This window comes from Anthonomus grandis, chromosome 9 (assembly GCF_022605725.1).
Source record: "Anthonomus grandis grandis chromosome 9, icAntGran1.3, whole genome shotgun sequence".
In the NCBI taxonomy this organism is placed as follows: domain Eukaryota; kingdom Metazoa; phylum Arthropoda; class Insecta; order Coleoptera; family Curculionidae; genus Anthonomus; species Anthonomus grandis.
The window spans coordinates 30,913,708-30,935,294 of NC_065554.1; the positions used below are offsets into that span (position 1 = coordinate 30,913,708).

A 21,587-nucleotide genomic window follows, 5' to 3' on the forward strand; every position below is an offset into this window, starting at 1 on the left:
AACTGCTCCATCCAAAAACCTCCCTAGAAAAAAACACGCCCATTTACATAATTTATTATATATCAGTGAGCAAGTCACATCATTGAGCGTGCTAAATCATATTTTGTCATAACGGGTTTTGATATTCCCTAATCCGCTTACGGGGATTTAATGGGTCAAGGGATTACCCTTTTATATTAATTAAGGCCCTTTTATTATAATGAGGAATTTCGGGTTTTTTTTAGAGGGATTAAATATTAATTCGGTCTTAAGATTCACACGACGACGTATGTACCTCTCAGTTCTGATGTCACTAACGTTAAGGGATTCTTTACAGGGACCACACCCTTTAAGTTAAATCGTTTTGGTTTTATATTAATCAGACGAACAAATGAAATTTTAACAAATGCAAAAATATACAGGGAGTTTTGTTTAACGTAAGGATGTTGACGTGTATGTTGAATCACACATACAGGGTGAGTTTTTTAGTGTTACAATGCAATATGTCAAAAACGGCTGCAATTTTTTCTTGACATTTTGGTGACATTTCATGTATACCGGGGGGCACTTTTTGTGATATTTTTGACATTTGTCCCTTCACCCCCCTTAAGAGGGGGGGAGGGTCACTTCCTTATTTTAAATGGAATGACGTGTTTTTTATTCTTAAATACGAATCTACATAAAATATGAAGTCTGTTTACAAAAAATTTTTAAAATTGCTCTGCTGGTTACGGAATTATGATCAAAAATGTTTTGATTAAATTTAAAAATAATTCGAATATTTTACCATAATAACAGCCAATTGCCATGGAAATCCTACTGTTTATTTTACTAATATGGATGGAAATGAAAATCCTAGTAACAGTAGGATTTCCATGGCAACATAACAAGCAGTGTCGCATAAAAATTTTGACGTGTTATTAACAAGTAAAAATTGTATTTTTCTCATGTATTTTGCCTATATATTTTTTTGTGAAAATAGTGAATTTTTTAAAAAATGTATTCGTATTTTATTTCTCTGTTCTACTTGAATAACTTTGTTTTTTTTTCTTCAATACTTCCATCTAAAATTGCAATTTCTATTGTTTGATGAAAAAAATATGAACTCTTATTTTTTTTCCAAAATGTCTTCCTTAGGAGGGCCAATTTCAACGAAAACCCCCAATCCTTACAATGCTTACATTTAACAATAGATAAATGAGAATATTACAAATTAAATATGTTGATTTTTTCATAAAAATTAGAGACAAAAATTTTGAAATTTAAAAGAAAATGCCAGGTCCGGCTTGAAAATCTGAAAAATTATGTTATTTATAAAAACTCTATAAACTCATTTTTGGTCCGAAAATCTCATTTTTTTAAATTTTCTCATCAGGAGACCTAATTTTAATTCAGTAACCAGTCTATTGTATAATTATACTTATTTTATATTACATATAAAATATTTACTTTGTACTTTGAAGTATATTTAGGCACACCTGGAATTATTTTTTCTGTAGTTTTTGTCAAAACCAATTTAAATAAAAATATCCGTCCTCATAAAATCTTTTGACACGATTTAAAAAAAAAATGTAAAATGTGAAATTATGTTAATTTTTTCATACAAATTGGGACTCTTAAGACCAATATTTTGAAAAAAAAATTACTTTTGATTTTTTTTGAGATTTATACGAGAACAAACGTAATTTTTTTTTATTTTTAGTTTAAAACAAAATCCAGGTCTGTCCTTGAAAAAAATTAGAAAATTTTTGATATTTTTTTTTAAATTTTAAAATAGATTTTATTTGGCGTTTTATAAAATTTTATTTTATTAAAATTTTTTTTTTATAAAATTACAGTTTTATAAAATTTAAAAGGAAAATTCCAGACCAAAAAAAAATTATTTTTATTAGAAACTTTTTTCCTTAAAAGTCCCAATTTTTAATATCAACCTCTTATATTTTTTTAATATAGACCTGGAATTGAATTAATAGAAAAATTCCAGGTCCAAAAAATCCAAATTTTCGCCTTAAGAGCCCCAATTTAATTTAAAATAATTAAACTGTAACAAGTTAAATTATGTTGATTTTTCCATAAAAATTGATATCTTGGGACGGAGATTATTTTAAAAAGAAATGATAATTTTCTGAGAGATAAAGGCGGACCTGGAAATTTTTCTTTTTGAGTCTTTGTCAGCAACACCTAAAATTATTCGTTATATTATTTAAAATTCTAAAAAATCAAATAATTGTTCTTCATAATTTTTTCCTTAAGAGTCCCAATTTCAACAAAAAAAACCTAGTCTATTTTAGTAGTTTTTTTATAAGAAAATAGGACTCTTAAGACGGTCTTAATTTACATACCAAAATAATGATTTCATTATCACTTAAGATGTGCATGTGGTACATATCTCTAAAAATGAAAAAAATATTTTTTTAAACCCTGGTAAATCAATGCATTATAATCGGTTTATATAGGTCCAAAAATTTCTCAATTGTTTTTTGAAATATTCTCTCTGTTCCTACCTAAATTATATAAAAATTATAATTTCTTGTCCATTTTATTTATTTATACACAAATTACATGATTTTATTGTTATCTTTAGAGATCTCAGACTGAAGATGGGTTTATAGGTTTAAATTCGGTAAAAGTATATACATAAGTAGTTTTTTCAATTGTTTTCTTATACCTAAATGATCTTGATTTTGTATTTTTTTTACGCATTTTTTGAATTCATATAAGTAGTATATAATATTTTTTTTATATTTATATAATTTTATGACCATCCTTCGTGACACTTATACAGGGTGTCCCAAAAACGAGTGTCAAGCGAGCGCCCAGAGATAGAGCAACCCCAGGGGAATCCGAATCACCCCCATGTATATGATCCGATTTTTTTTAGTTTAGGAGTTATTACATTTTTTGTGATTTTTTAGTATTATTCGACTTTTATGCTTATTTCTGCTATATTCATAGTAAATAGGTAAAGCGAATGCCTGATTTTTATTTTATTATTTAGATAAAAGTTGACTCTGACAAGAACAAAGATAATTTGATCCAGAAATTAAAATATTGCTTACAAAAATTTTAATTCTAATCTATTTAAATTTTTTAACAGAAAATCTCCATGAGCTGTTAGAAGATGTTGATTTGGAGACAAGGAGAGACATGTTTTTTCAGAACGATGGGGCTCCTTGCCATTATGCGATAAATGTTCGAGAATATCTGAATAAGCGATTTAGACACAAGTGGATCGGTCGAGGTGGACCAATTCAGTGGCCCTCCAGGTCACCGGACTTAAACCCAATTGATTTTTTTGTTTGGGGTTACTACAAGAAGGTCGTGTAGGCTCAAGAGTCAAGAAACTAAGAATAAAAATTAATGAAGCAAAACAAACCGTAAAAAATAACAGATTAGCATTTAGACAGTTAACAGATAATTTTTTTCGCCGATGCAAAAAGGTCGTCATTTTGAAAACTTTATGTAATAATTAAAGATAAATTGATTAAAACCTTTTTTGCTTTATTTCATTTATTAGTAAATTTTTTTTTGTTTTCCGTTTAACTGTTATTTAGATAAGATGCGATAAGGGTAGCCCAATGAATTTTTTATAGTGAAAAGCTGATAGACCGATAAGGTTTCTTAAATAATTATGTTTTGAAAAAAAAAATTGCTGTAATTTTTAAAACGCCTTTAACTTTGTTGAACTTTTTTTACTTTGGTTTTTATGTCACAATTTATTTATTTTTTTGTAAGCAATATTTTAATTTCTGGATCAAATTATATTTGTTCTTGTCAGAGTCAACTTTTATCTAAATAATAAAATAAAAATCACCTATTTACTATGAATATAGCAGAAATAAGCATAAAAGTCGAATAATACTAAAAAATCACAAAAAATGTAATAACTCCTAAGCGAAAAAAATCGGATCATATACATGGGGGTGATTCGGATTCCCCTGGGGTTGCTCTATCTCTGGGCGCTCGCTTGACACTCTTTTTTGGGACACCCTGTATAAATTAGGTTTAAAATGGGAAGATTGGCATTTATCAATGTTTTTCTTCATATTTCTGTTTAATTTTTTTGTTACTGCCTAATTTAGCTTTGAATAACGTATTTCTGCTGACAAATATGTATTCCGTATGTATGCTTTTTCTTTTTAATTTATCTCCACTAATTTGTGGTCCAAATAGGTGTATAAATAAAAACCTTTTAAGAAACATCTTTGGTCGCTCAAAACAAACGAATGTTTTGGCTGACTCGACCATTTTAAATCAGCGGCTGTCAAAATATTGCAATATCTAATTGCACATTTTTTTATCGGTTTAACTGTAGTATTTTTAAACGGCACCGGCGGTATATTTCGTTTGTTTTTTCTTTTGTTGTGACTAAATAGACGTTTATATGTTTCTTTGTGTCATTAACGATCATATCTGTCTTTTTTATGAGAACCAGTTAAGGACACCAAGTACATATATACAAACTGTATTTTAATAGACATTAAATTATTCGGTTATTAGCCCATTAACTAATCGGCGAACGAAAAAACTTAACCTACACAACGTGAAAAGTATAGAGGTCGATGTGTGTTATATTATAGTCTGACGTCAGTGGAAAACTTTCTGGAATAATAAATTGCAAATAAACATACACACACACACACACGATTTTGCGTTAATTTTATCGGCCGATGGTTAAATTGCACATGGGGAGGGAGGGGGGAGAACGTATACAATAACTGATAAACGTTACTTTCTAAATAACCACTTTATTAACGTTTGTGTGTTTAGTGATTATATTTAAGCGATGTTTTGTTAGGTTGCATTAGTTTTTGCACCTATAAAGGAATCTTATTTATATATAGGGTGGCCCAGGATGAAGGATGAACCCCCAAAACAAACGAAATTTGGGGTGCAGCAAATAAAACGCACCTCCTGGTCAACTAGAACGATGCATCTATAATAGTTTGAAAATAAGAGAAATGTATTTTTTTTAATGGTTTTTTTAATTATTTCAAATGATTTTTTTTATTATGGTCTCAATTATATACAAAACGTATAATTTATTTAACACGTTAACCGTCAAAAGACATGACCGAGAATTTTTTTTATCAGGCTACGTGTTTTATATACGTGTCACACTCAATAAAGGATTCTTACAAGTTTCCTTGTTAATGCAACCATTTCACAATTATTGAATAGTTTTTTTAAAAGATTGAGAAAAATATTGTGTATCAATATTTTTAAAGGCTTTACAAGAATCCAAATTTTTAAAAAACTCATGCATCGATTTTAATGATTTTAACTTCACATAAAAGCTGATAAATTTCTTTACGAAAAAGATTATCACAACTTTCCGTGTATATACACCCATTTTGGAATTATTGAATAGTCCTTTAATGGATTGAGAAAAATCTTGATACAAATAAAGGTTTTATAAAAATGTAAATATCTTGAAAACTGATGCAACGATTTTAATGATTTTAGTATCATATAAAAGCTGCTGAGTTTCTTGACCAAACCAACTATGTAATCCTACAGGGGTAAGATACACGACCAGAAAAACTAGAAACCTTTATCTATAAAGGACTTACATAAGTCTGAAAATAATTAAAAAAAAAAAATTCCATACATGCCAGTCTGAACTCATTTTAGTCTGTCATTATATCAGCGTAATACATAACAAAGAATTTTTTTATCAGGCCACGTGACCCGTATACGTGTCATATTAACTATATACTTTTACGCGAGAGTAGTATGCACGGCCTGGTGAACCCAACTTTTACATGATTTCGTTATTTTTCATATGACCGCTAAAAAATAACCAAAGTGAAATTGATGAAATATTTCGTTTTAAAAATAATCTCGTGCTTCTCTTTATAATCTGCGGGATGTTTACTCTTCACGGTCCGAAGAAAATCATATTTATCGTTTGCCATTGAGGTTGACGGGAAACAAATTGGGTTGTCCGATGCAACATGCGAGTGTAAAAATTGTTTTTATTTTCTCTTAATATTGGCGTTCGATTATCATCAACTGTCTCTATCCATTTATGGGTTACTATGCCAGAAATATTTCATTATTCGAGTGACATATGATACTCACCTATTATTTCTCCAGACGAAATTGTATCAAATAACACACCAGACTGAATGTCACTTACATATGGATCCAAATAATGTTCCGATTACAATTTTTTAATGAACGTTTCAACGTATATAACAAGGGTAAAGTCTTAATTTATTTACTGTCCTTTACAATGATAAGCTATTAATTATGAGATGAAAAGAAAAAAGCGAAATGAGGTTAATATATTATTTTGAACTGAAGCCAGAAAATAACTGAAACATGTTTCCATAATTTCGGGTTTTTTTCAGTAAATACTTATCCGAGTCATCATATAACATAACGTTAGTTGAAAAAACAAATGATGACAAAAGGGCCAAATTTATTTTCCCAATGGGTCAAAAGGTCAATTTATTCTTCAGTGTGGAAAATAAAGAATTTAAGAAAATTACTCTAAGAACAATCCGTTCTCATGTTTTATAGAAAGGATGACTTAAGATAAATGCCTACGTATCTAAGCCAAAAATAAAACAAATGGCGTGGGAACACTAAGAAAATCTGGGTTACTCGATCCCTTTTTCAAGGTTGTTTATGTACCGAGCCCTATTTACATCCCGTTGCAGTGAGTGCATTTACCGTTTCCTTTTTCACCAGAGATTACTACAACCCACGAATAATAAATCATTTATAGGCGTGGGTTTGCTAATCTACGGAAAGGCCTATATATACAGGAGAGATTCTCTAAAATGTTGATCCTATTTAAAGGGAGATACTAACACAACCTTATTTGTTTAACGTTTCAACGCCTGGTTTACTTATATTCAATTATTATTTCCTTGCTAATTAACGTAGTGAAAATATATATAAACTTAATGTCATTGGTATAAAAATGTATTTTAAAAGACATCGAAAAATAATTGCTTTGCCTTAATTTTGTTACACCCTGTACAGACACATTTCATCATAAATATTCTTAAAAAAAAAATCTCTTTTTCAACACCCTGTATATCCAACAAAAGAAAAAATTCCGGTAGTAATTACGTCGCCAAAAATCTCACACCCGGCATCTTAATCATCATCTCACCCTTTCCGAAAAAGCACCCCTATAAGCTCGCGTGTGTCAGGAACAATCCTGATATACAAAGTAGTAATGGTCGGTAATCCAACCCCCGAAATATTCAAAACACATAAATTACGGGGTACGTTTCACACCCTAAAAAAATTTCGGAACAAATGCCGCTCAAATTGTTATTTACACACATACACACCCGAAATGCCTCGCATCTGCTATGTAGCTGTTCTTTGAGAGGTGGGACTTTTTTTTTGATATGTTTTTTAAAATAATTAAAGCTAGGTTTGTCTTTAAACTTTTTCATGAGTTAGTTTCATCTCACTTGTTTTTTTTATTTTTCATAATCTATAAAAACTGTTTAAAAGAATTATTTTATGGATTGTCTTTTCAATATGTTTCAGTTCAGTGGAAAACAGTTTCGTACCTTCAAAGGGGTTAAATTTACAAGGAAATTTGTACTTTTTTAGTAAAGAAACTCAATAGCTTCCATATGAAATAAAAATCATGAAAACCTTTGCATGGGTTTCCAAAATATTACAGGTTTAGTTAAACAGTTAGTTTTCAAAATAGTAAGCATACCATTCTTCAAATATTAATTGAGATGATCTTCTTAATCCCAATCAAGAGGAAATTCAACAAATTTTCTTTTGTTTTTCAGAGTAAAAATGTATAGTGAGTGTAATATTGATAACACTAGACTGACAGTAGAAAATCGATACAATTTTAAAGTGAAGAATAACTGAAGCGACAAAAATAAACTATTGAATAAGATTTAAAAAAATTAAAGACAGTAATAATAGTATTATTGATATGATTAGGTTCTACTGAAAACAATCGACGAACAACCGACAACGTGGTCCGCTCCTCGTCGTTTTTATCATCGCGTTTGTCCTTGACTGGGCTAAGTGCAACTTCACTTGGTTAACCGAGCCTGCATCGGTGATTCACTGGAGCGAAGCGTATTATTTATTATTATTATACGACGCCATCAATTGTTTATTACACCAACAGCAGCAGAATTATTATTTATCGATTTTTTTATGTGATGATTTCAATTGAGCAACCTATCTACGAATTTTCAAAAGTGTAACTCTCTTAGTTTTTAAATTACAGGGTTGTTGATAAGGTCGTTAAGAAAAAAATCAATTTTTCTGAAAATTTTTTTTCTCATCCCCCTGTATATTTTTCAAAGAACAACCCATGTACCAATTTTCAAAAGTGTAACCCTTTTAGTTTATGAGTTACAGAGCTGTTCACAAACCATCAACTAAAATCACATTTGGCTATCTTTGTGACCCAAAAATTGACCTCTAAACATGCGATATCTCAGTAACTTGAGGAGCTACAAACTTGTGAATAGTTTCATTGAATTTAAAAGGACGAAAAGATGTAAGAATCATGTAATAAAGTAATACATGTAATAAATCATGTAAGAAAGATGTAATGCCTCTTTTATGCAAAGATTTCGAGCTAACGTCTGCAATACTTATGTACCGTTTGAATGTGTGTAATAAACATAACCTAAACTGACATAAAGTAGCTTATGATTTATTCGATCAAACACTTTGCTAGTTACATTAGCCAGATCGATACCTTCAACAAAATCATCAATAATATAGAAAAAGGTGCGTAAGAAAAAACACTCACCTATTTTCCCATTCGGACTGTATGGATCGTAACTGCCACTGGACAGGGGCGAGGAGTATCCGTTGCTGATGACGGTGAACGCGTGCGCTCCCGGGGGTCCGGGGGAGGGGGTGAGCGACGGCGCACCCCCGCTCGGACTCGGCGAGCTGAGCCAGTCGGTCTCGACGGCGGCTCGACGCGGTTTTGCCGCCGGCGAGCCGCTGGTGCCGCCCCCCAAACCGCTGAACGGCCCGCCGCCATTGGCCTGCTGCTGCTGCTGAGACAGCAACGGCCCCCCACCACCACCGCCACCCGAAGTCGATACCGACACCATACCGTTCTAGAAAAAGAGAAACAAAAGCACATTCAAATTGTTTATTAATGCTCACTACATTTGAAATGCCTAAAAATAGTTTACAATAAAAATATCTTTTATTTTTAAAGCTGTAGAGATTCAGCTCGTTGAATTCCTATGTGGCAGTGATTTAAAAAGTTTTATAGCTTGGACCGGTATTCATTTTAGGCTCTTTATAATTCCTTCACATACTTAAGCATTAAAATTATTGATTTTTAGTTTTGAGAATCGAAACGGATTGAAAGAACTCGTCCATTATCTCAAAAAGACCTACGTAAGTACAAAAAAAAATGAAACCTCCAAATCTGGATTCAAAGGTTGCATGTTTCGCTAATAAAACATCATCAGACCTTATAAACTAAACGACCTGTTTAATATAGCTCGAACAGATGTTATAAATTATGGTAGCTATTGTTTGTAGCCATAAAGGTGGAAAGAGACTAAACAAACATTATTGATCAACAAGAGAGTTTGAATAGTAACTGTTCTGCAACTATCACGAGAACTATCATCAACTATTATTTGCCACTAATTTGCTTACTTATTCCACCTTAAAATTTAATACGTGCTGCTATTGCATTCCTCATGAATGTATCCAATTTCTAAATTCGCGACGCAATGTTTCAAAATCCGTAGGTATAACCCTCAAACGCATCTTATATTCTTCTGGATCTTTTATAGTCAATTCTCTTAGAAGATTAACAGATGCTCGTAATTCATATCCAATCCCTTACCCAAATTGTTTTTTGCCTATTAGTTTCTCCTTCTAAAATTTCCTCAACTTCATTTAATAAAACACTTGCAGCTTGCACTAAACATTTTTTAACAACTCTTGCTCGGTATGTTTGTCTAACCTGCTTTTTTTAAATTAATAACAAATGTGAATACAGTTACTTTACCAAAATGAGAAGATGTAAGGTATTCTAGGAAAAAACTAGGCGTGCAAATCAGGCTTAAACGTTAACCTGAGCGATTGCTGACTACTTACCGGCTGTATCAGCACCGTGTTGGCGGTACCGGTGATGGTGATCGGTTCCGCCTTGATGAGCAGCTGCACGTCGTCGGCGTCGGTGACGAGCTGCGTCTGCTGCTGGTCCGTCGCGGCGCGGGCGCCGCCGTAGACGCTCAATTCGTGTTTCAGGTCCATCATCGGAAAAAGGGCGGCGACGCGACGCGTCTGCGCGCTGCTCATCGACTAACGATCAGTTACCGGAGGGCGGGCGGTCGCATCGTACACGTCACTACTTTGGCTTTTGTTTTTTTTTTTCAGTAAAACGCCCCTCCCGAGTCCTCTCCCTTAATGAAATGTCTGAAACAAAAGAGAAAATTGAGCTCAATATAAGACATAATTAGGAGGTTCATTATAATACACAATCAAATTGGTAGAGAGTAATAAAACCTTATTAAGAATGCAAAAGGGGATGTATCCACTTTAGATACCCTCCCTATAGCATTCAAACCCTACCCTTTTTACACGTTTTATTCATTGTCTAAGTTTGCATACGTCCATGAAAGACCATAAAACTCTCATTACATTTTACACACAGTTTATTACTGTCCACCTATTTGAAATGCAGTATAAGAAATCTTGCTAAAATCTAGTCCGATAAGGATTATTAAATTATTTTTAATATATGTCACTTGTTTATCGAATTTCCGGGAAAACAAATGAAAAATTCATCAAATCCAATTTGAGGGCCGTCTCAAATTGCATGTGTCAATAATAAGTCGAGCCCATAGGGATTCGGAGCGGGGGAAAAAGTGGGTCAATCCTTTTTTCTCTCTACGATCGCCTCAGCTACTAATGTCATTACGGTGTATATGGGGAGCTTTGGCCTTAAGTGCTTGAGCCACCCCCGTTTTAAGAACACTATATACATTGTGCTGGTGTATTCGGTTTTTCTTTGTTTTTCCAGGGAAGTTTCTGGATTTCGGTTAGTTGTTTATTAGTCACAAGAGAGCTTAAATGACCTTTGAAGGGTATAAAATAATGAAGTTTTAGTTAGTGTTTCAAATATTGATTTTTTATTAATTGAGTATGTGGGACTTTTCAAAGGTGGCTTCTTAAATTTTAAAAGTTTTTGAAATAATTTTAAAACAGGTTTCTAATGGTTTTTGTGAGCTTTGTTCCAAAACTCATATTTTATAACTTTTTTAGTTTTGAATTATAAAACATTTTACTTCTAGAAAATACATTTTTTTAAAGGAACTTCCAGAGCTGATTTCTAAAATTTTAAACATTTTCTAAAAAAACCCTGAAATCGGTGTCTCATGGTTTTTTAAGAAAACGCTGAGTTAAAAAATTCAAATCTTTAACTCTCTTGATTTTTGAACTATGAGCACTTTGACCCTAAAAATTTAAATATTTTTTAAGGGATTGCCAAGGCTGATTTCTTGAAATTTAAAAATGCTTGAAATAATGCGATCATCATGATCATACATCTGATCGTCTTTTAGTTCTTAGCCTTCTCCAGAGTTTTAGGTTCGATCTATGTGGACACCATCAACTTTTTTAATTTAATTTTTGTGATTTTCATAATTTCGAAATTAAAAAACAATCAAATTTCATTTTTTTTTCACCAATGCATAAAAAAATATAAAAAATTGTAGTGACGACTCTTGGGATCGAACCTGCAACCAGTGGCTAATGTCGTAACTAATGGCTAAAAAAAATGCTGAAGATAGACCAAAGTTTACAGAATATATCACAGAATATATCTAATATATTCTGTAAACTTTGAATAGACTATGATTTTTAAGGTTACAGGTTCCATTCATATGACCGTCAATTAACTTTTTGTTTATATTTAGTTTACAATTTTTATGTTAAAAAAAATTTAATTTAAAAAAAATAAAATTCCCATTGCATCATCATAATTTATTCCTAAAAAAAGAAAATATCTTCTTCCTCAAAAAAAAAAAAAATTGGCGGCTCCAGGGTTCGATCCTTAACCTCCCCGACTAGAATCCATCTCAGTATCATCAGCGCTATATATCAATTATTGACGACATAATTAAGAAATGTTAGATTCAGATTTTTATTTTTAAATATTTCAAAACACAACCGTCAAAATTTGACATATAAGTGTATTATGATATTGAGAATGTCATTTTACATCAGAATATGCCCGAAAATCAATTGAATATTTACTTATTTTACGACGATCGAAGGGAAAAAGAAAATAAAAAATAAAAAGAGGGTGAGGGGGAGGAACAAGGCATCAAGATCCACCCTTTCGTGTTTTGGCCGACGGTATCGATTTGAATTTCGGCGCAAAAAATCCCGACGCTGTCTGACAAATCTGCCCGCTCGTATTAAATGATAAAACCCTCATTTGCGGCGAAATCGTGAAGGAAAAAAGGAATTTTTTCCACTTTTTCTGCTGAACATTTTAACACCGGAAAAAAAAAGTTATGTTAATAATTAGCCGGGCACTTGAGAATATTTAAACAAAAGACATTTTCGCCAGCGAATTGTCTCAAACAAGAGAGTGTCTTTCAATGGTTCTCATTATTAAGAGAGAAACATTTTTTCTAACACATTCATAAATATGTACATATATCAATTTACGATTAAAACAAAGAAAACTGGAAGAAAAACAATTATTTTTTTCAATTCCAGGTAGTTGAATTTAAATGTCCTAATATCTCTGATTGTACAAAATGTTCATGGCTCGCAAAATTAATTAGGTACAACTTTTAAATTTTGTACAAATATTCTTCAGACAATTTGATTGAACACCTATTTCAGCGTTTTTCAAAATATGTACGAGAAATTGAGAAAAAAAAAATTAAATAAAAAAAAATTGCACTTTCATAACCCCTAAATTGCTTTAACTGCTTAACTCAAATGGAGCAGTTTAGATTATTCAACTGCCTGGAATATATTTTATTATTTTGTTAAATCCAGGCAGTTAATAATCACGATACATTTAACTGCTGGGAAATACTACAACCTGGAATACTTTCCAGGACTCTTTTTCGGACTTTGGTTAATTTCTTAAAATCTTATATAAATGATAAACATTTATTTTCAATCCCACACCATCAAAGAAAATATAAACTCTCGGTTAGATGCTTCCCTTTCAAAAATAAATAATAACCCTTTGGTAGTCATAATTTTTTTTTCAATTACACGCCCGATATAATCCGCAAAGCGTTTAATTTTAACGTAATTAACCCTAAGGCTGACGATGGGTATATTCAGCTTTTAAGCAGTATTTCAGCTTAAACGGCGGTATTTTTAGCTTATAGAGACAACAACCAACGTGTTAAAAAGTTTATAAAATGTTATTTACAAAATATCAAAAATAACTGAAAGTTATATGATTAAAAAGTTTCTGTAGATTAGTAATTATTTTACAAAGTGATGATGGTGAGGAATTCGCAAATGCATAGACTCGATAGTATGCTCCTCTTTGTTCCATTAAGTGGCGTTGTTCAATTTTTTGGAAGACAACAATATTATTTCTGGATCACCTTTTTAAGTCTTCCACATATTTTTTTTATTTCATTTTGTCCCCTTATTTTAGCTTCTTTATTACTAAAAAAAAAGCATTTTCTGCTCACTGATTAAACTTCCACGAAATTCGGTAACAATCACTTGGCGAAAAAAAATGAAATCCTATTATCCCATCACATCTCTCCCTCTCACCCTCCTCGCGTCTCGTCTCTTCAAATCCAGAATAATTCCACAATGTTCACGCACATACATAGTTATCAGGGTGCAATACTCTCCCCCACCCCTTGCCAGTCTACCAGCGGCACCTTTATATATATATATATATGATGGCGGGGTTGTCTAGACGGTTCGTATGGATAGAAGGGCGGCAGGGGGGTAAAGGGACGGGGGAGGGAGCAGACTCCCGCCGCCCTTTCGTTCGATAATGCGGACTGTGCCGAGCGAGCCAAGGACGAAGGTCGATGGATTCGGCCCGGAACGTTGCAAAAGTGAAATTCACGACGCACAACAGTTTTTAAAAAAATCTCTCATGATGGATTAAGGGTGAGTAGGGAGCTGGGGGGTCGAAATCGTCTTTTTTTTTACTTGGATTAATACTTTATTTGAAAGCAATGTGTGAGCTACTCTATAAGAGGTTAATCCAGAGTGGATTTACATACAGTCTGGAAATTTTGCAAAATTGTTTCACCAACCCTTAGTTGGTGGTAGTTTTACAGGAAGAAATGAAACACCATGTTATATTCTCGGGTGATTAAGAAATGAGACTTTTAATACATAATCATAAGACTTGACGTGATAGATATGCATATGATACACAACGATAAACAGATTATAGGATGCCATATAGGTTTTCGAGTAAAAGATATGAGCAGCGAATATATTCTGAACAATTTATAATAAAGGCTATACGAAAATACATGTGAATGACAATATAACTAGTGATTTTTAAATGCTCACATCTCCAAAAAGAAGAGAGCTGAGACTATGAAAATTGAAATACAGCATTAGATACGTGCTTAAGCGTGTTTTTTCAAAAATGTGTAAAATTCAAGAAATCAGCTTTAAAGGTTCCTTAAAAAAAATTTAGGAACTAAGTGTATAAATCCATTAAATACTTATTTCAAGGATTTTTTCAAAAAATGTTGAAATCCTTGGAAGTTCCTTTAAAAAAGATTAAACTTCTAGGAACAAAGTACTATTGGCTCCATTATATGACATATTCACTATATTACCAAAAATCAATTCGTTTTCTACATCCCCAGATGCCGAAAATCTTTGTTGTGTCTGGTGCGTAAGCCACCGCTCCCGATATTCCCGTCGGGAGTAAAGATTTACGAATGTTTTCGCTTTCCCTTAAAAACGAAGGGAACAAGTGACGCGTCACGCCCAGCCCAAAATAGCCGACCCTACAAATAATATTCTCCGGGACTATTTTCGTTCTTTTGTTCCTCCGGGTTTATTTTCGCTTAATATTTGCGTCGGGGGAATTAGCTCTCTTAATTTCACTTCGCTTCCTCCCGTTTATAAAGGTCGAGACAGGGATTTTTATGTTTTATTTTAAACAATTACCTACAACCAGTCGTACTCATATAATACGCAAGTTTATTCAGCTCGAAGGACCAAATGACTATTAATTTGGCCGTTTAAAACGAATGAAGGCATTGATGATATATGGGTGACTTGTACCTGTCAATGTCAATTCAATTCTGTTTTATTCTAAGTCTGAAAACTTTTTAATTGACGTAAATATTATGGGGAATATTACGCCTTATCCATAGGTTAAAATGAATCTATTATAGAGTCGCAAAATATGGAAAAGAAACATTAACTATAAATATCAAATTATCAAGAGCCCTATGAAAAAATTTTAATTTTTTATACTTTTATTTGCATTTTATTACTTTAGAACAAAATCATAATTTAAAATTTCTTGCTGCTGCTTAAGGATCGTTTAGAAACTAGTAAGAAAACTTTATGACAAATATTTCAACGATTCATAGGAGTGTCAACATATAAACAGAAATATTAGATCCAATAACAATTTATGTATTAGTACATGTACTTACGTCGATTGTTTAAAATTTTCATTTTTATTTATAAAATATGAAAATAATGAATTCTCCCCTTTATATTAACATATCCACACGACAAATTCCTCACTTACAAATCCGAAAAACTCTTAATTAGTTTTTTGTGTTAAATGTGAGTGACAACTCAATCAAACGAGAAGATTCGAGTTCAACTTTTCAAAATGATTAGGGAGTGAGCAGGAGGGGGTGAGAGGGGACAGTCGACCTCAACCTACCTATGGCGGAAACGACCTTCGCCCGGCGGCGAGGGTGTTTTAAAAAACCGAAGAGAGGGAGGCGGCGGAGGAGGAAGAGGAGGGGCGACCAACTCGACGGAGCTTCATCGATCCAAAAGTGTCGCGTCCGCCCTTCCACCCTTTCCACTCCAGCCGCCCCTTCGTCGCGGGAAAATGCAGTTGCTGCTGCTGCTGCGACTGATTCAGCTCTGGATTCGACCTCTGAACCCTTGAAGGCTACGACCTAAATAGCTGTGGAGGTGCGAGTGAGATGATGGTTAAAAAACGGGGAAAAGGGGTACAGAGGGGAATTAAGTGTACGTGATAATGTCGCGATGGGTGTGAACAATCTTATTTATCAGTGACGTACTCACTAACTTTGCTTCTTTAGATGTACATATATCAAATACAGGACAGAATATTTTTCCTTACAATCCGCCTGAAAGGACCAACGACAAACAACGAACAAAAGACGGTCTGAAACAGACGATACTCACAAAAAATAACAATGGAAACATCTCGACACCGAACAGGTGTCAGCTTTCGTTACATTAAAAACCAAAAATTACCTTCATCACCTATGTAGAGGTGATCTTCAATTGTTTACATTCTAGAAGCTATTTAGGCAAAGTGAGTCAAAGATGACATATCAAACTTCGTGAAATTTTAAATAGAATGTTTTATAAAAATTCATAAAATCAATTTAATTTTAATAAATAATTCTTACCATATGTTAGGGTGCATATGACACAAAACATCCTTGACGAACTTAATAATGCTGCCAAATACAATGCATGCAACAAACCCTAACCAGCACAACACCAAACGACCTTACCTTTAATCCTTAGCAACCCCCGCACAAATTCCTACATGTCTAAAGTTCCGACCCCTAATAATAAAAAAAACAAATGAAAACAATGATCTTCCACCACCACCACTAGGTACAACCATGTTGTTTGACACGAACGAACAACAAAATCAACAAGAAACTTTTCTATTATCCTATAGGGGTATAATATGGAGAGAGCGCGTCGTCTTGTGTCGGCGTCGCGACGCGTGCGATACAAAACATTTGTATTCGGTTTTAAGGGGAGAAGAGAAAGAGAGCGTCGCGGCGCCCGTTGGTCGGACGTCGCGTCGGCTGCACCGACGCAAATCGTATCCAGGTCACCACAGACAAATGCACACGTTTTCTACAAGAATATAAAAACTGATCCAAGAGCGTCTCCCCCTGATGTTGTTGGTGGTGATGATGATGATGATGATGGCGCGCTGTTGTCTTTTGTTTATTGCAGATTTTCAACATTGTTTGGTAATTTTGGAGTGACCCGATGAGGTTTTTTCAACTGTTTTCTCCACTTATTTTGGCCTTGTAGCTAATTTCATTTGTCTGATTAAAAACTGAAAAATTCTTAAGAAGCGGCAACAAGGCGTTCCATAGTTTCCTTTCTAGGAGGGAGAGGATCATAAATCGGGGGTGGAAGTGAACCCGACTTCCTTTGTGTGTTGTCTCGCCTTTGTTCGGTCACGTTTGTTTTTCTCTTATTTTGAAAGTTATTGGAGACAGCCAATATTAACTCAAAGTACTTTAAAAAGAAGATTGAGTCTAGGATCGTCGTATAACGCTAAGAAGTACATTTTGAATTTTAGATTTAAAGATGATCCTATAATTTTCATTAATTGTCATTATTCAGCTGTTTTTTCATTAATAGTTCATACTTACTGGTATTTGCAGGTTTCTACATGAATCCAGAAAATATAGATACTATAGAAATATCAAAATCTATGAATGATCTTCTATTATTAAAAAAACAACAGACCAATTAGCTATACTCTTTAAGGTTTCCTTATATATTGATTATTATAGTGTAGTCGTGACACAATTTAAAGATTATTTTATTCATTTATTATAAAACATTAATATAATAAAAAATTATAAAAAATTTTAAGATATAAAATACCTACTTATAGCTGAATAATTCAATTGTCTTTGGAATTATACATTTTTTCCCAACCTTAAGACTGCCTCTTGTTTTTTTGTTAATTAAAAGAATCTTAATAGTTAGAATATAGAATAATAGAATAATAGATTTTTTTTTTTAATAATTTTTTACAAACAAAATTAAATTTAGCATATACACATATGAGGTATAATTTTAAGGAATTAAATTAAATAATTAATTAAATTGTTCTTATTTCGATTATATCCGATTCTAGATCTGACTTACATGCGGAGGAACCTGGGTTCAAATCCCTTCGGTGTTAAATAAATTTTTATTTTTTTTTTTTACAAAGTTTTGTTTACAACTTTTTGCACGTGTCAACTTTTGACAGGTCAATAATTTTTCTTTGTCTTTTCAGTCTTTTGCTTTTTTTGTCAAAAGTCAACAGTTTTTTTAACGAAAACAAAGTTGGTTATTAAGTGTCATTTTAATAGACTAATGAAAAAAAGTTTCGTTTGTTTTTTCTTTAATTATCTATAAATCTGTCAAGTAGGTTCCTTTTTACATGCAATTGTATACGTAAAATATACGTTTAAAAAAAAATCAAAAAATATTTTTCTCTAATTTATATAGCAAGGACTAATTTAAACTAAAGGAAATAATTTGTTTTCTTTTTTAATTTTTCAAAAAAACGATTGAACAAATTTATGGAAATATTAAAAAAATTTACTCTTAAATAAAAACCGAAAAATAACATAATAAAACATTTTACTCATTTTATTTATTCACCGACGACTTCTAGAAATTCCGCATTTAATTCAAAACAAAAGCACATCAACGTCCAATTTCCCCCGAGCATATACATATTATAAATGTTCACATCCATCCGAGATCCACGACGACGCAATTGACACCCTGTTTACCTCATCACCCCCGCGCCCAAGGACAAATCCCGGTGCAAAAACAACATAGAAACGCGGATGGGGAATAAATAGAAAATTCGACCGTGGGAAATAAAACTTTTTAATAATACTCAACTCTTTCATTTCGAATAATTCACGCATCTGTGCGTTGGACATAAATCGTTCCATCAGGATCCGAGAGAAACTGGGATGCGGTTTCAAGGTACAGCAGAAGGGTCACTACATATAGAAAAAGTGATAATATAATTAACATTCTCCTAAATGTCTGAAATTAGGTTAGGAACACCCTAAAATTCCAGTTTTATTATCCAATTGGAGTCACTACTTTGAAAAGAAAAACATACAATTCCAGTAACAGCCTCGTGGGCCTTAATAAGCTGTCAAACACCGTTTAAAGACCTTAAAGGCATAACAAACAACGTCCCAAAGGTCCTTCGTCCTACGAAACGGGACTATTTGGAACGCAATTGTTTAACGACCGTCGCTCAGAATGTGTCGAGGTCATAAGAATCCTGCCAAGGCCACGCAGGCTCACTGCATCCCCCTCCTCCACCTCCTGGTGCATCCAAAACGCATCGAAATTGGGTCATCCAGGCTGGAAACTGGGACACGATGAAAATACGGGATTTTCCGGGAAAAGCTCCGGTACAATATGCCTATAATAACAAATATGTACGTGTTTATGTTCCATAATTTGAGTTTGAACTTTTTTTTATTAATAGCAGACTGGCTTAGCAGTCTGGAGTTGGCGCAGAATAACAATTGAATATTATAATTTTAAGTTACACCCTATATTAGGGGTCAAAACTTATGTAATTTATAAATAATTTTATAATGCTAAATTTGCAAAACTTTTATTAAAATAGCATACTGGTAAATTTGCGCAAAAATTGGGTGGTAAGACAGAGTCGATGGTAAAAGTTGTGTACTACAAGCCGGACGTTTACGGTTCGATTCCTGTCACCGTCAATAAACTTTTTCTTTTAACTGAGTTTTAATGATTTATATAAAAACTCAATTAAAAGAAATTATGATGATTTTAAATATATTTTTATGTATTTCTCTACTTTGTTTATACCTACAAAAAATATATATAAATTTAAAAGAACTAAATATAGTTTTTTTTAATAGTAAAAAGTAAAAAAAAAAATTAATTGACGAACACAGGGATCGATACATAAACCCCAGGATGGCAGCCCACAGCCTTATCATCGGCGCTATCCAACCGTTCGTTCTCGCCGAATATTTGAATGCTATACTTGTTCATAGTTTTATAAATATTTTAATTATTGTACGTATTCTTGGTACTATTAATTCGATTTTTTGTGATTGTGCATAAACGTATGCTCCTCAAGGTCTGTTTGACCAAAAAATTGTTTACTTTTCGGTTAAGATATTATATAAACAATAATTATTTATTATGGCACCTTGCATCAGGCTAATAAAGATTTTATTGCCAAGTTAATTTCTGGGTCGCTATTGATGTTCACTTTATTGCGTTTATATATATTTTTTTATAGTTTTATTAACGTTCTCGCTTTGATCACCTTGAGTTTAAAATTCATTTGTTTCAGAACGGTGCCCAAAACCACTGACGATTGTGAGAAAATTATGAGAACTTTTAATCTATTTTAATTAAGAAAAAGACAAAAATTCGCTGGCCTACGGTCGATGGTATAAATTATTATACGCCCCGTCACATCTTCAACTTAATTTCCATAAAAGTATCTACATAAATACAATTGAAAGGCCGCAAGAAGATATTTATGCAAACTAACCGCAATTACCTGGCAGCTTAAAAGTAAAACTATAATTAAATCCGTCAGGTGGCGTTAATTTGCTGCTTTCTGTTATGTATAAACGCTAAAGGGGTTTTATTGTTCATTGTGTCGGAATGAGCCGTAAAGCATCGATGTAATAAGCGGGAATAACAAGGGTTTTGTAAAGCAAGTAGTTAGTAATAATTTATGTATACCTAGCAGTTTTGTTCCATCATAATGTAACGGGCATTAGTAGACAAGAAGTTTTATATTTTCGAAACTATTACTGGGACTTAGTTGGACCTTCGATAACACTTTAAAGAATAGTTTCCCAATTCATTCGTCTCTTGTCTTATAAGAAAATTCCCAGTAGTTGTTAAGATGTTGAATATTGAAATAGGTGGTCCCAATGTTTTCTACTGGGTAAAATGTAGAATTAGACGTAGAAGAAGACGTGGAAGATTAATGAAGTACGACGTTTTTGAAAATGAACGTTGAATCGCAATTAGGCCGCATTCGAGTCGAGTCAAACCTGAGTTAAATCTGATCCGAATCTGAAATCGTCTGCGCAACAGGTTAACCACAGTAATAAAGAACGCGCGGATTTTATGCTCTCCGCCGGCCCATTTATCTGATCCATCTAAGGAATTTGTCCTTTTCTCTTCGCTTTTATGCTTTTCTTGTTCGATCTTTTTAAACTGAATATATGCAAATATCTAGTATTCTGTCTTCAGTTATTGAAAATTTTAGAATTATGACGTAATAACAAAAAAACAGTAATAATTGTATATGTAAAATTACCTAGTGACGTAATTGTTATAGATCAAATTAGCATGCGGAAGGTCCTGGGTTCAAATCCCGTCGGTAGTAAATGTTTGTTTTATTTTTTTTACAAAATTAATTGGATCAGGAATAAGGTTTGGTTTTATAAAATTGGTATATATTATTTTTTACATTAAAATATTTTATGTACTACACGTAATTATTATGCTAACGTATCAACTATTAATATATTATAACGATTTTAAAAGGCCCGCCGTTTGTCTTCTTGGCTTAATTGTTATGGATTTGATTTTCAGGCGGAAGGCCCTGGGTTCAAATCATGTAGGTGATTAAA

The 21,587-nt window shown here is 32.7% G+C and overlaps 1 protein-coding gene across 2 annotated transcripts in view; it reads right to left on the reverse strand.

Moving 5' to 3' along the window:
* The window catches only part of LOC126740582 (ecdysone receptor), a 176,170-nt gene that overhangs the window by 125,204 nt on the left and 29,379 nt on the right, over positions 1 to 21,587 (reverse strand). For both annotated transcript variants that reach the window (XM_050446662.1, XM_050446663.1), the window contains exons 2-3: positions 10,066 to 10,386; positions 8,744 to 9,062 (exon numbers count right to left, since the gene is read on the reverse strand). In XM_050446662.1, coding sequence (XP_050302619.1) covers positions 8,744 to 9,062; positions 10,066 to 10,269 — 523 coding nt within the window. In that variant the 5' untranslated portion in view covers positions 10,270 to 10,386. The remainder of the gene's footprint in view (positions 1 to 8,743; positions 9,063 to 10,065; positions 10,387 to 21,587) is intronic.